This window comes from Pleurodeles waltl, chromosome 4_2 (genome assembly GCF_031143425.1).
Source record: "Pleurodeles waltl isolate 20211129_DDA chromosome 4_2, aPleWal1.hap1.20221129, whole genome shotgun sequence".
Classification (NCBI taxonomy): Eukaryota; Metazoa; Chordata; class Amphibia; order Caudata; family Salamandridae; genus Pleurodeles; species Pleurodeles waltl.
The window spans coordinates 492614788-492628660 of NC_090443.1; the positions used below are offsets into that span (position 1 = coordinate 492614788).

A 13873-nucleotide genomic window follows, 5' to 3' on the forward strand; every position below is an offset into this window, starting at 1 on the left:
CCAGTGGCGGTTTGTTCATTAGGGCCATGGGACTCTGCCCTGCCCAACTTGCAGCTCGGTTATCGTATTTTTTATGGGTATATACATAGCGATAACTTGCACAAATATGTTGCTTTAAGACTTACCCCAGGCTGTCTAAGGCTCACTCATTGTGAGGGTCAGGCAACCAGGCACTTCCTAAAGATCCATAACACAGATGCCCATCACCAGTGATGTAATTAAGTCAGGCTTATTGTTGTACGGTCCTTTATTTTCACTACAACTGGGGGTGTTGTGATCTAAGGCAGGAGCCCTACCATGCAGCACCCACATCTCTTGCAGTGGACCTTATCAGTCTCTCCCTTGCAAGAAGTCAAATTTCAAGAGGATCAGGGATAAGGATGTACTCCTCATAGGAGCCAAGCACGTGAGATGAGTTGCCCCAGTACCTCAGACTAACTCCTCCTCTAGCACAGGTAAGGAACAACTTAAAACGTCATTGTGTATCAATCTTCCAGTCTCCTTCCTGTTGCCCCCATACACCTGATTCATGAAAGTGTCCACATATGAACCTTGTAGCTCCATGTGCATGTCACTATGTAAAGTACTATTCTGGCTTCCAATCTACATAGATACAGCTAACAAGAAATATCAATAAAGTAATATAAGTGCGCTTGTAGGACCTCTCCCAAGGCTGTGCATCGGACTTAAGGTTATTCACGTGCTCTACTACTTCTGCATGTACACTCATCCAACCTTCGCTACGAGCAGAACTCTTGGTACGCGCAGACCCTCTACTGGAGCTCTGTGTCCGAGCACAAGTAGGAATTGTTCAGCAATGTTGGTAGTACTAATGCTCAAAATAGAAATAAGTTAACAAACTGTCTTGTAAGCAACAGCGCATGCGCCATCTGAGGTGACTCCTAGAAAATACTCCATATCTCAAAAAATGGGGATCAGTGGGTGAAGCAGAAAGGGGTGGAGTCATGAAAAACAGAGTCTGTCGACGTATGCATTTATTTTTAAAAGCCCTGCCATTAAGAAATTAATCAAAAAGGACAAATGTGACAGAAAACCTGTTCAGGCTTACCGAACGGGCTCAAACTGGCTGTATTTTGAAATATCGTATTGGGCAAAAGTAATTGCTGCCGAGATATTTTTGTGACCACTCATTTTCAGGGAACTATAACAGTAAAATAATCTACTTGCTGGACAGAGCTGTGTTTTGCCTAGCTATTTTTTTCTCCTCATAGATAGTTCTCATGTGCCTGCTACAAACATGCACATCACAGATTTGTATTTTATGTAAGTAGCTCTGTGGGTTACTGCTTTTGTGACAGATTCTTTCACAGGTTTAGAACTTCATTTTTTCTCCCACTTTCCTGTTGTTGTAACCTTTAAAAAAAAAAGAAAAAAAAAAGAAGGTCCCTCAGGTAGCCATAATGTCTAATTAGTACAGACAACCCCAATAACTTTGTTACGTTTTATATCCTTAATAAATGTTTCACCAGACCAAGCCCTCCCAAAATAGAACGCCTACCAGTATGTATGAAATGTGACTCCTACACCTTGTAACCTTCATTGTATTTTGCAACATTTCCTGTAAGCTAATTGTGTGTGTGTTGTAAAGCACCCTGACACCGTACATGCAGATGAGTAGCACTATAAAATAAATGTCATTGCTCTTTAAATTCCTAGTGTAATTATGCATACAGACAGATACAACTCACATTCTTACAGCAAATTCATAACTCTTACATACAGGGGCTGAACAAAACCAAAAAACAGAACCCTAATCATGATTTCCTCGAGTTTAGTGATAAACAGCAGGTCCCAGATTCCCCTTTGGTGCATTGCATGTAGGTGTTAAGCGCCAGATAATTCCCAGCCAGACTACAACATGAGCAGAGCCGAAGGCCCGTCGCGTGGGGACTGTGTTGGCCTCAGCTGGACGTGAAAATAAGAAACTTCCCTAACCCTCTACAGCTTTCTTCCCCGAGCGGAATGCAGACAACTCGGGCGCAGCCGAGGGTGTCCCAGTGTCTGCAATTACATCAGAACCAATCAAGCATTTCACTAGGAACAGCGCCGATGGGTGTCCGACCCGGCTCATCGTAACTGCCAGATCCGGTATGTGTGACCCCTTCGTGTTCTGCAACGGTAGTACACACAATACCCGGAGCCCAAGCCTGGGAGCTCCTTTCCCAGGACTCTTCGCGTGACATGAAGTCTGTAATGTGGTGCACTACATACTTAAGCCAAACAAGACACAGGTCTCTTCTGAGCCTCCAGTTGTGATCGGCGATTGCCATTATGTGATCGCGGTGCTCTAATGCACACCTATGAGCCCCCGTGTGACCAGTGACTCTTACAGGGCATTATGTCTGATTGGAGGTAGACAGCATGACGTACTGTTGGCACTACATACGTACTCTCTCTAGAGAACAATGTATTATCTCATGTCAGCACCATGCTGCCTCACTGGCAACACACGAACCAACCTAAGCCTAGGTGGGTGCGGAGTCTCTCCCAGGATGCGTCTCCGATTGGAGGCTGATACTGTGCTTCCATCTTTGTCTGATGAGAAGCCAGCGCCGTGCCAGAATATAATATTACACACGGCAGAGCAAGACAGAAGCAGGTTCTCTCTGGCAGATGTGCCGGAGGTTGGCTCCACCGGTTGGTATTTGTATTAACTAAATACAACCTGGTTAAGCAGTTCCACAGGCTCCATCCAGGTCTGGCCTGATAGGTTTGGTGCTGTAGTACTGGTATCACAAAAGTGTACATCCGAGTGTGAACGTGTTCCAACTCAGGAAACCCCTGCCTGATCTGAGGTCGATACCGTTCTGCAAACGCATCCTGAAGAGACCACGTGTGAACATACACTCTCTTAGGGAAATGTACTAGTTTTAGGTTACTCAAAGGCACAGCCACTGAAATGTCATGCTACTGCAGCAGTTGCGTTTTGCACATAATTATGGTTTTGTCGAATTTGCCACAATCTATCATCATCTGCTGCATAATCTGCATATTTCAGCAAAACAAAAATGTTGCTAGCTCAAATGGATCAAAAGCTACTAACAATGTGGCAACGTGTTACAGCACAGTGGTAGGCCCTTCAAAAAGGTTGACTGGGCACTTCTCTGTTGCCAATTTCTGTATTGGGTGCTTCAGGCCCTTCGCAAAGTTGACTGGCCACTATGCTGCTTTTTTCTGTATTTTGGTGTCAAAGTAATACTAAAGATTTGAACGCTGTGGCCATGAAGTGTTAAAATTTGCAAAGAATGCCAAAATAATGAAGTAATATCAACATAAAAAGTCACATTACCATATAATTTGCCTTTTGCTGCATAATATAGTCAACTCTGCTGCATAATTCAGTCCTCCCGTGCCGCATAATTCCCTTGGGCCGGGTTATCGGCATTACTTACTCTCCCAAGGTCAGGTGGGTACTAAGAAATACCATTACTATGCGAGGGCCAGCATTTAACCAGGCAGGGAAGTCATAACACGGATACATACAATTTGGCAAAAAAACACCTCAATTAAGAGGGGGACAGAACTTTACCAAGGGTGGCAATTGGCTTCATTCCACGGAAGACCAAAATTTGTCAAAAAGTAGCGCTATCATGGGACAGCCAGTTGCCAAGAATTACTAAACTAGTACCAGATCCAACATTCTACGGGCATCTGTAATGAGAGTCACCCCTATGAATGCCCAAAAGTTGTCAAGAATTACCACCATAATACTAGGATCAGCAAGTTTCTATGGTGGACAGTGGGTCACGAGGGAATGTTCACGAGTGAGCAGCTGGAGGTTAGATGTCAAACACATCGTCTCACAGAGGAGGCAAGCAGGTGTGCTTCAGGCAGAAGACCGTTCCTGCCACCAGGAAAACACCCTTACTCCGTCAGCAAATGTCCCTCTTTCTAACATGGGGGGGGCAAGAACCTGCATCGGCCTGCAGTGCCATCGAGGTGAAACCTAAAAAGACTATAATGCAGTCTCACACGCTTTGGTGTTATCACGTTCCTTGGGACTCTGAGTCAGGACATCCTGAAAAAGGCAACAACTCCCGATGAGGCGACCCGTGAAGCGATTTTCAGGGGACACACATCGGGCCGCATGTAAAAATGTTGAGGCCCTATAAAGGGCGGTGTGTGCATAGATATGCAAACACGTATATTTATAAAGACATATATGTACACATACATAAAGTCACTTTTAAACATTTTAAGCAAAAATGGCTAATACATAAAAAATATACACATTAGCTTAACATGTTTAAATCCGACTGTGCATATAGATCTATAAATGTATAGATAACACACACATACAAAGTTACACTTAAACACTTTAAGCCGATTTACTACACGTCTCACTTAACACGAGCAGGTCCTACCCGAAGCGCATCACGTGTGGTGGAGTCGGCGCCCTGAGGTAGCATTCCTGGCATACTCACATTACCTGAGCCTCGCGGTATGCACGTCCTCTTCGCACAGACGCCGAGTGCGCACTGAGCTTGCACCCTGCCTGGGACTGCCCTTTTGGAGGCAGGTGCACGTGTGCTGTATCAGCCTTCCATGGCGACAAGGAAGCGGCACCGAGTGAGCCCGCCCCTGCCTGAGGTCACGTGACTGTCCAGAGACCTCCCAGAGAGCACCATAAAGCAGGATGTACAGACCGTAGAATAACGCACCTGACGATGGGGGTCGAGGGGTTAGTACCCAGAGGAGCACCTCACCATGTGGAGACCTGGCCCGCACAACTAAGTGAAAGATTTGAGCCCTATGTAGTACCGCAGGTACTCGGCAGTAAGTTTCCACCACGTTATCAGTGCAAGGTAGAAGCTCTCATCTTCCACTATTAGAGCACCGAGGGCCTCAAAATCCCACTGCAAGTGCAAGAAAATTAAGTTCTGCCTGTATCAATAGCATGCGAGATGGACACCCATTCTACTATCTCCATGCTAGAGCACTGAGCGCCGCCCCGGCCAAATCAGAGTGGTGCGCTCAGTTAACAGTCCACATTACTAGTGGGGTTTGAGGAGGAATACCATAAGCAAAAATTGCATTCTGGGAATTGTAGTGCTAGTTTGTTCCAATTAAACTACAGTTCTAGATTGCAATCGTCTGTCGAAAAAAAACACTGGACATAGTGTTAGCATATAATGGAATACTACTCCTCCCATCCAAACATAGAATTTCAGAGAAAACACCAGTCTCTCATACCCGACAAAACACTTGAACAAGCATTGGTAAAACCAATAGGTTTGGCTCTGGCTATCATCCTCTTAATTCTATTAATGCTGGTTTTGTCATTTTTTGGTAAACCTTCAGGGTAGGGGAAGCTGCTGGGCCCTAGGGCTTAGCCATTTTAAAATAATATTGGCTAAAAAAAAGCAACAAGCCTCACAAAGCCAATAGGTCTCACCCTTGAGACTTATTGGCTTTGTCAATGTTTGATGTTTTCCAATACAGTGCAGCACAGGGGGGAAAACATTGTTCTTATGTTGTGCAACATTTGTCAAAATTGCAAAAAAGAAAGAAAAAAGAGTGATGATGCAGTCGCTGGAGGCATCCTTTTGTAGGACGTGCTTGTATCAATACACAAGTGTGCATGTGATAATGTGCATTCACGCACCTTCAAAATAACTTGGGTAATACTGCTTTTTTATTAACTGATTCAACAGTACATAAAAGAAAATTAAACTTCACTTGCATGAAAGTGATTTTGTTTTGTTTTTTAAGGCATAGGGGCTGGCAGCTGTTTGATACCTGGTTCTCTACCAAAAAAATTAAAATAAATAAGAATTGTGTATATTAAACAAGCATTGGCAAAGCCAATAGGTTTTACCCTATTTTTTCTATCTAACTGGATTCTAAAATATTAGAAAAATGTTATAATAAAATTTGTTTTAAGCTTGATAAACCGTCAATGGTTTATCAAATTTAAAACAAATTTTATTATAACAGTTTTCTAATATTTGTAATCCAGTTAGATAGAAAGAATAAACAAAGGCAAAACCTATTGGCATGAGGGCATGCGGCAAAGAAGACCGTGAAGAAAGACGACATGAAGTAAAGAAGGAAGAAGACAGCAAAGAAGGAAGACAGCAAAGAAGGAAGAAGAGGACAGCATGCAGAAAGAAGACGGAAGCAAAGAAAAAGAGAGAAGACGGAAGCAAAGAAAGAAGACATCAGAAAAAGAAGATGTCAGTGAAGAAAGAAGATGTCAGCAAAGAAAACAGCATCAGAAAGAGAAAAAAATAAGTCAGCAAAGAAAGAAGATGTCAATAAAGTAAGAAAACAGCAACAAAGACAGAAAGACAGCAACGAAGAAAGAAGACAGCATACACAAAGAAAAAAGAAAGTACTGTCAGCGTCGTAGCCAGAGGAAGGACACTGGCCAGTGTCCAATGGGCAGTGACCGAAAGGAGAACTTGGTCCAGAGGCAACTCAACAGCAAGATTGAATAAGAAGACAACAGGAAGTGACGTGCAAACGACGTGCAAGCAAATGAGAAGCACGGAAATCAGAGCAACGTTGGAGTAAGCCAATGGTAAGTTAGAGGCTGGTTCTAAGCCCAATTTTCAATAGCAATAGATTTTGCAACCATGCCACAACCGTGCGTGCAGGCAAAACCTAATAAAGGACCAGAAGGATGGTTAAGAAGGAAAGGATGGTTAAGAAGGAAAGGCTTGGGGTCGTGGAGGAGAAAAGCAAGAGAAAAAGAGCACATGGGGAGAGGGCAACACAGAAGGGGAGCAATATGGGAAAAACGTGAGAATGCACGAGAGAGAAAGAGAAACACAGAGCAATGGGGATAGGCACCTGGCAAGGGAGAAGCCCACAAGGGAAAGAGCTGTAAAATATCTGTACTCACATGGAGCGCATAAACAAAATGAGAAAAGTGGTTCCACACCTGAGCCGTCCAAGGCTACAAGTCAGCCAATCAAAAGGATGATAAAGGTGCTATGCTCCATGGGCAGGACAAAACAGAGGATGAGAAAATCAAGCCATTAAGTGAGAAGCAAGCAAGTAAGAGTGACAAAGCCAACCAACCTGTAAACCCAATATACGTTTATGGTAAGCCCATAAAAGGTCCTTTACAAACCTGCCTGGTAGACAAAACATAAAAATATGTTTTGGTCTCAAAGCACATAATGTGACAGTAGCACTGGACAGAAGGGACCCACGTTTTGTGGTATGTGCTTATTGTGTAAGAGTAGAATGTCACTCACAGTGAAGTTATCCAGCGGTAGAAGTAGGCTGACCCTCTGCTCCGTGCTGGAGCGGGCGGAAGAAAAATGTGAATGACAACAGCAGACCAATGGGTGAAGGGGGCTGGCTGAAAATCCTTAAAAGAATAATATACACAAAATGTTATTAAGACCTCTGCAGCAAACACATTCACCCACTAAGCCGACTACCAGGATTGGACTATGTAGCAATACATGTGTATTAATGCAGCAGGATCATTAACTCACTAAACCGTTTTAGAAAGAAAAGAACCAGTGTAACAGGTACACACCGCACTCTGCAGCAAACGCGTTAACTTGACAAGTTACAGCTATGAGACCAAGATCCAACAATGAGGCCTGTGGGTGACACGGATACTCACCTCTGCCTTGGTGAGTTATCCTGCCCGCATAGCATGTGCACAGGGGGATTTCTCGCTGGTCTGGGTGAAGCGAAGAGAAATGATGACCAGGCCCAGACTGGGAGGGTACACAGGTCACTGTTTCCCAATGGTAACGTACGCCGCGTGGCTGTGTTTGTTCCAGTCATGTGACCACAAAGAAGGAATAATGCTTCAGTCAGGGGTGAGTCATAAGCAGCTGAGCACGGCTGCGGGTGAGCAAAGTGCGGGTCACTAAGGCTGCCGGAGGATTCTGGGACAGCTTTAATAGGGACTAAAAGCGGGACTTGACATAAGACTGTGGTTTTCGCGGCAACCAATGAATGGTACGTTACTTTCTCCCGGAGACTTGGGAAGTATGTCCGTTGAGACCAGGAAATCTATGTCCCTACGACTGGAGCACTGTTCCCACAGGAAGGGAGCAACTTGTCCGACACCCACCCCCCACCCCCAAACATCTGAAAAGCACTCGGTAATGCTGTAACCGGACAGAAGCAGCCTGTCCTTTTGTGACCTCCAGCGATGGGCCTCAGGAGCACTGCTGCCTGACCCTAGTGACCGGAAATGGGAGACGACTTCCTTAAGGAGGACTGGGTCTTGCTCCACCTACAGTTCTAAAAAAAAAAAAAAAAAAAAACACTTAGGCGACCTCCCCAACACAAGACACTCTTCGCCAGGACAGTGTTTCAGACCTGGGCCCTTCTGAGGCAAATCATTATTCTAGTACCAATGTACATTTCCACCCCTCTTTCCCCCCAAATGCACTAGGATGGGAAAGACGGCGCGGGACTAGAGACATGCATCGATTACATGGAGTGAGGCAGCCCTTGTTGAGAGGAGTAGTGTTGGCTGCGAAATGTCACCATTTCGTTCCTTTTACTCTAGCCACGAGCCCCCCGGAAGTCTCACTAAAGCACGTTTCACACCAAACGTGTGATCAAACAGCAGATGAGACCGACCAAGACTGTCAAGAGCTTTGCAGCCCGCGGTTTATTTTAGCAAACACTAAACAGCCCCCTCGTGCTGCTCGAAGGAAATGGGAGGACTGTTGTTCACGAAATGCTACACGTAGGTCCGTATTTTAATCAGCAGACTTCCGTCTCTTGTAATAACTGAAGCGAATGGAGAGGGGAAGCGGTCTGTTTACCTCCCCCAGCGTCACGTGCAACCCTGAGAACTAGTGCAGGTTTATAAGAAAAAAAACGCACGATACAGGGCAAGTATACACCAAGCGAAAGGTGATTTTTTTTACGACTGACAGATTGTTTGATGCCCGCGGGTTGTTAGAGACAGAAATAAGACTTCACAGAGCCAGTTCTTTTCCAACAAAAGAAGGAATGTGAGCAACGCGGTATATTGCTTCCAGAATGGCGCTTTCTTGTTTTTCTTGCGCGAGCCGAATAACCTTTAGGAACTGAAACACTAGCACAGTCTCTGAAACACATCACTCAAGATTTGTAGCGTGCGTTGTCCCTATTTATCAAACGTGTGCCGAGTATCCTCCGCCCAGGGGTCTTAGATCTCGTTTCTGCCAGGCGCTCTTTCTGTAGTACCAGAATGTTACCCAGGAACGACCCCAAGCACGCATTCATGCCCACAACTTAAAACAAGATAGTGGGAAATTTTGAGGGGGGAAAAAAAAACTGTGGGGGGGGGGGGGGGGGGGTATTTTCAGGCGGGAGTGTATTTTCAGGCGGGAGACAGCTAAACATAAAGACATTTTTACTTCAAAAATAAGGAATCTCCCTGCTGGTTTATTGGTACAGGAGCATACACACCAACTGACTCGATTCAAGCGGCAGAGTCCGGGTTTTTTAAAACCAAAAATGGCTCTACTTTAGCTGCCGCCAAACTTAAATGGCCTTAATATATGTTAATGGAGAAAATAAAGGACTTTTTTTTCCAAAAAAAACCCCTCTCTTCCTAGTTTTAAATTGTCTCCTAGTGTTACCCAAATGTCAAGAACGCGCCCCAAAACTGCGCTCACTCATTTAGAGCTTTACTTGTTGCATGCAAGGGAAGTTCGGGCCCAACACACAAAATACAGACTACACAAACCAAATCTGCCAGGTTCCTGCCACCTACCAGACCAAACACAGCCCACCGCCATTTGTACCATTGTACCGAGCAAACAAAGTCCTTGGTCAGTTTTAAAAAAAAATGGAATAATTAAGAACAAGTTAAAATAACAAAAAACATCCAAACAGCTTGGCTATCGATGCCAGAATAACTGTGCATTTGTAAGAGTCGCAGGCGCTTGTGTCCTTACCTCGGTGTGGTCCCGAAGAGAGGGGTTTCTGCCCCCAAAACAGCCTTTGTTCAGGACTGTGAACCGGTTTCGGCTTTTCTGGCTCTCTGGTTTCAAACTCTGCAGGTCAACAGGTTCGCCAGCCCCTCTCCCTCCTCCTCCTCCTCCAGTCAGCCCCCACCCCTCCTTCTGGCCTTGAGTAACTAAAACGCACACAAAAGATATTCACGCCCCGAAACGTTTTACTTTTTGACATATTCCCAGTTGAATTTAGAGATGGGGCATCCTTCAGGTGAGTCCGAAGAGACTTGGGCTACAATTTCAAATTTTTATTAAGATGACGGAGATTACCCAGTGTGAGCCCCCGTTGAAAGCAACGGGACTTTAAAGACGAATAATACCCCAAAAGTGTGTGATCCTCGGCGAACCAATCGGCGCGGGCCCTGGGAGCTCCAATGCATGATCCACTCACACCTAACGAGTAAGTTTTCCCAGGGAGTGAGTCTCCATTAAAACAACGAGTTAAGTCGAATGACCAAAAGTGAGTGACATTTCGCACAAAGATGCGAGTCACAATTTAAATCAGCCGTGCTGTCCCAGTGAATTTGTTTTCACACTCATTATTCCCATGTCAGGAGTGATTCGTTATTGCAGTCCAATATTCTCGAGCGGGCTGGCCCTTCTCGAAAATTAGTTTCTCGCCTGCGCTGCACTTTTGGATCTACTGTCCACATAACACACTACACACCTCATTTCAACGCCTAGTATTTTTTTCCTCCATTGAAAGCCCGCGGCTCAGTAGCCACGTGACCTCCTTCAGCTAATCCTCGCTTTTTACAAAACTAAGCATGCTGGGACTTGTAGGCCCTTTACTTGAAATAACAAAATAAACCATAAAACGCAAATTACAATCGACTTTTACACACTGGAATGTACTGTGGGGAAGGAAACCGAAAGGCATTATACTGGGGGTCTAGCACCCTCACCTCACACTTTTTTTTTGTATCCTGATTTTTATCAGCTTCCATACCCCCAACGATGCAACCTTTGCTTTGACCCGCCTGACCTTTTCTAAAGTAGCTTCATTCCTTTACCTCCCCTGAGGTTCAAAGGTCAACCCCTTCTTTAACAGTCAAGAAAGCACCCTCCTCGTATTTCAGAGGAGGGTCTCTTACAGCAGGGCTGGTGGGCGAAGGAGGCAAACAGTACGAGAGGGAGGCAGTGAATTAGGGTGTAAGGTTACTGAGACAACGAAAAACCCAAAGTTGCAAAATGAGTCTATTAAGGTGACCAGATTGCTCCAGACATACATGCCAACATTTATGCACATGAAAGAGGGAGGTTCTGAAAAAATAAACGGTGGAGTTTATTTTCCCAATTGATTTGCATTCGAGGACAGCCAATCTTAGACGGGAGAAGGATAGAATAAAGCCGCTTTTGGCTTCAAAATAGGGTGGGGTAATTGGGGAGGGAACTAGGGATCCTCCCACTGGATTCGGGTCTTTTGGCACGTATGCTTCACGTCACCTGAACATCACGTTTTCATTCAATAGGAAGCTGACTCTATATGGTGCACTAAAAAGTACACCTTGCTGAGAGTCCAGTGAATCCCCAGCTGGTTTACCGAAGCAAAAGTAGATAGTACTAGTGCTCTATTTTGTAGTAATATGGGCAGTGCCAGGTCTGTGTTCCACTGTAAAGTCCTTTCCCTGTAGGGAGATGGACCACCTTAACAGTTTGGGATTTTCACTTTCCATCTGCATTAATCATCTGAGAGGCCCTAGGGACCGGACTGCAGCAAAGGCTTCCCTCTCAATGGCACTCCAACACTGCTCTCTGGGGAGTAACCTTCTGCTAATAAAAGCAACAGGTTGGTCATGGCCATCATCATTGATTTGGGATAGGAATGCTCCTATCCCATGTTCAGAAGCATGTCTGCATTATGAACTTCTTGGTGTAATATGGAGCTTTTAGAACAGGTGCTGAGCACATTGCTTCCTTTACAGTGCCTAAGGCCTTTTGGCAGCTCACTGCCCAGTTCACTTTCTTAGACATCTTTTTGGAGGTCAGTTCTGTGAAAGGTGCCACAGTGGTGCCATATCCTTTCTGTAGGAGGCTGGACTGGCTTGTAGTGAGTACCAAGGGGTACTTGCACCTTGCACCAGGCCCAGTTATCCCTTATTAGTGTATAGGGTGTCTAGCAGCTTAGGCTGATAGATAATGGTAGCTTAGCAGAGCAGCTTAGGCTGAACTAGGAGACGTGTGAAGCTACTACAGTACCACTTAGTGTCATATGCACAATATCATAAGAAAACACAATACACAGTTATACTAAAAATAAAGGTACTTTATTTTTATGACAATATGCCAAAGTATCTTAGAGTGTACCCTCAGTGAGAGGATAGGAAATATACACAAGATATATATACACAATAGCAAAAATATGCAGTATAGTCTTAGAAAACAGTGCAAACAATGTATAGTTACAATAGGATGCAATGGGGAAACATAGGGATAGGGGCAACACAAACCATATACTCCAAAAGTGGAATGTGAACCACGAATGGACCCCAAACCTATGTGACCTTGTAGAGGGTCGCTGGGACTATCAGAAAATAGTGAGAGTTAGAAAAATAACCCTCCCCAAGACCCTGAAAAGTGAGTGCAAAGTGCACCAAAGTTCCCCTAAGGACAAAATAGTCGTGTTAGAGGGAGAATGCAAAGAAAACACAAATCAGCAATGCAACAACGATGGATTCCTGTCTGAAGGTACCTGTGGAACAAGGGGACCAAGTCCAAAAGTCACAAGCAGCTCGGAGATGGGCAGATGCCCAAGAAATGCCAGCGGTTGGTGCAAAGAAGCTCTTACTAGGCGGAAGAACTGTGAATACTGCAGGAACGACAAGGGCTAGAGACTTCCCCTTTGGAGGATGGATCCCCCACGCCTTGGAGAGTCGTGCAGAAGTGTTTTCCCGCCGGATGGACGCCAACAAGCCTTGCTACACGCAAATCGTGCGTTTGGCGTTTTTGGACGCTGCTGGGGCCCAGGAGGGACCAGGAGGTCGCAAATTGGACCTGCAGAGAGAGGGGACGTCGAGCAAGACAAGGAGCCCTCGCTGAAGCAGGTAGCACCCGGAGAAGTGCCAGAAACAGGCACTACGAGGATGCGTGAAACGGTGCTCGCCGAAGTTGCACAAAGGAGTCCCACGTCGCCGGAGACCAACTTAGAAAGTCGTGCAATGCAGGTTAGAGTGCCGTGGACCCAGGCTTGGCTGTGCACGAAGGATTTCCGCCGGAAGTGCACAGGGGCCGGAGAAGCTTGCAAAGTCGCGGTTCCCAGCAATGCAGCCCAGCGAGGTGAGGCAAGGACTTACCTCCACCAAACTTGGGCTGAAGAGTCACTGGACTGTGGGGGTCACTTGGACGGTGTCGCTGGATTCGAGGGACCTCGCTCGTCGTGCTGAGAGGAGACCCAAGGGACCGGAAATGCAGCTTTTTGGTGCCTGCGGTTGCAGGGGGAAGATTCCGTCGACCCACGGGAGATTTCTTCGGAGCTTCTGGTGCAGAGAGGAGGCAGACTACCCCCACAGCATGCACAAGCAGGAAAACAGTCGAGAAGGCGGCAGGATCAGCGTTACAGAGTTGCAGTAGTCGTCTTTGCTACTATGTTGCAGGTTTGCAGGCTTCCAGCGCGGTCAGCGGTCGATTCCTGATCAGAAGGTGAAGAGGGAGATGCAGAGGAACTCGGCTGAGCTCATGCATTCGTTATCTAAAATTTCCCCAGAGACAGAGACCCTAAATAGCCAGAAAAGAGGGTTTGGCTACCTAGGAGAGAGGAAAGGCTACTAACACCTGAAGGAGCCTATCAGCAGGAGTCTCTGACGTCACCTGGTGGCACTGGCCACTCAGAGCAGTCCAGTGTGCCAGCAGCACCTCTGTTTCCAAGATGGCAGAGGTCTGGAGCACACTGGAGGAGCTCTGGACACCTCCCAGGGGAGGTG

The 13873-nt window shown here is 45.8% G+C and overlaps 1 protein-coding gene across 6 annotated transcripts in view; it reads right to left on the reverse strand.

The window, feature by feature from the left end:
• Positions 1-10579, reverse strand: part of ACP5 (acid phosphatase 5, tartrate resistant) — a 40752-nt gene extending 30173 nt beyond the window's left edge. The window contains exons 1-3 of one of the 6 annotated variants that reach the window (XM_069231924.1): positions 9894-10579; positions 7607-8238; positions 7227-7342 (exon numbers count right to left, since the gene is read on the reverse strand). Coding sequence is in view for 1 of the 6 variants with exons in the window: in XM_069231921.1 (XP_069088022.1) it covers positions 4386-4439 (54 nt within the window). In the remaining 5 variants the exon portion in view is untranslated. Of the gene's footprint in view, positions 1-4385; positions 4578-7226; positions 7343-7606; positions 8239-9893 lie in introns of those variants that run through there. The other 5 variants (XM_069231923.1, XM_069231926.1, XM_069231922.1 and 2 more) reach the window with 5 other exon arrangements.
• Positions 10580-13873: the final 3294 nt, after the last annotated feature.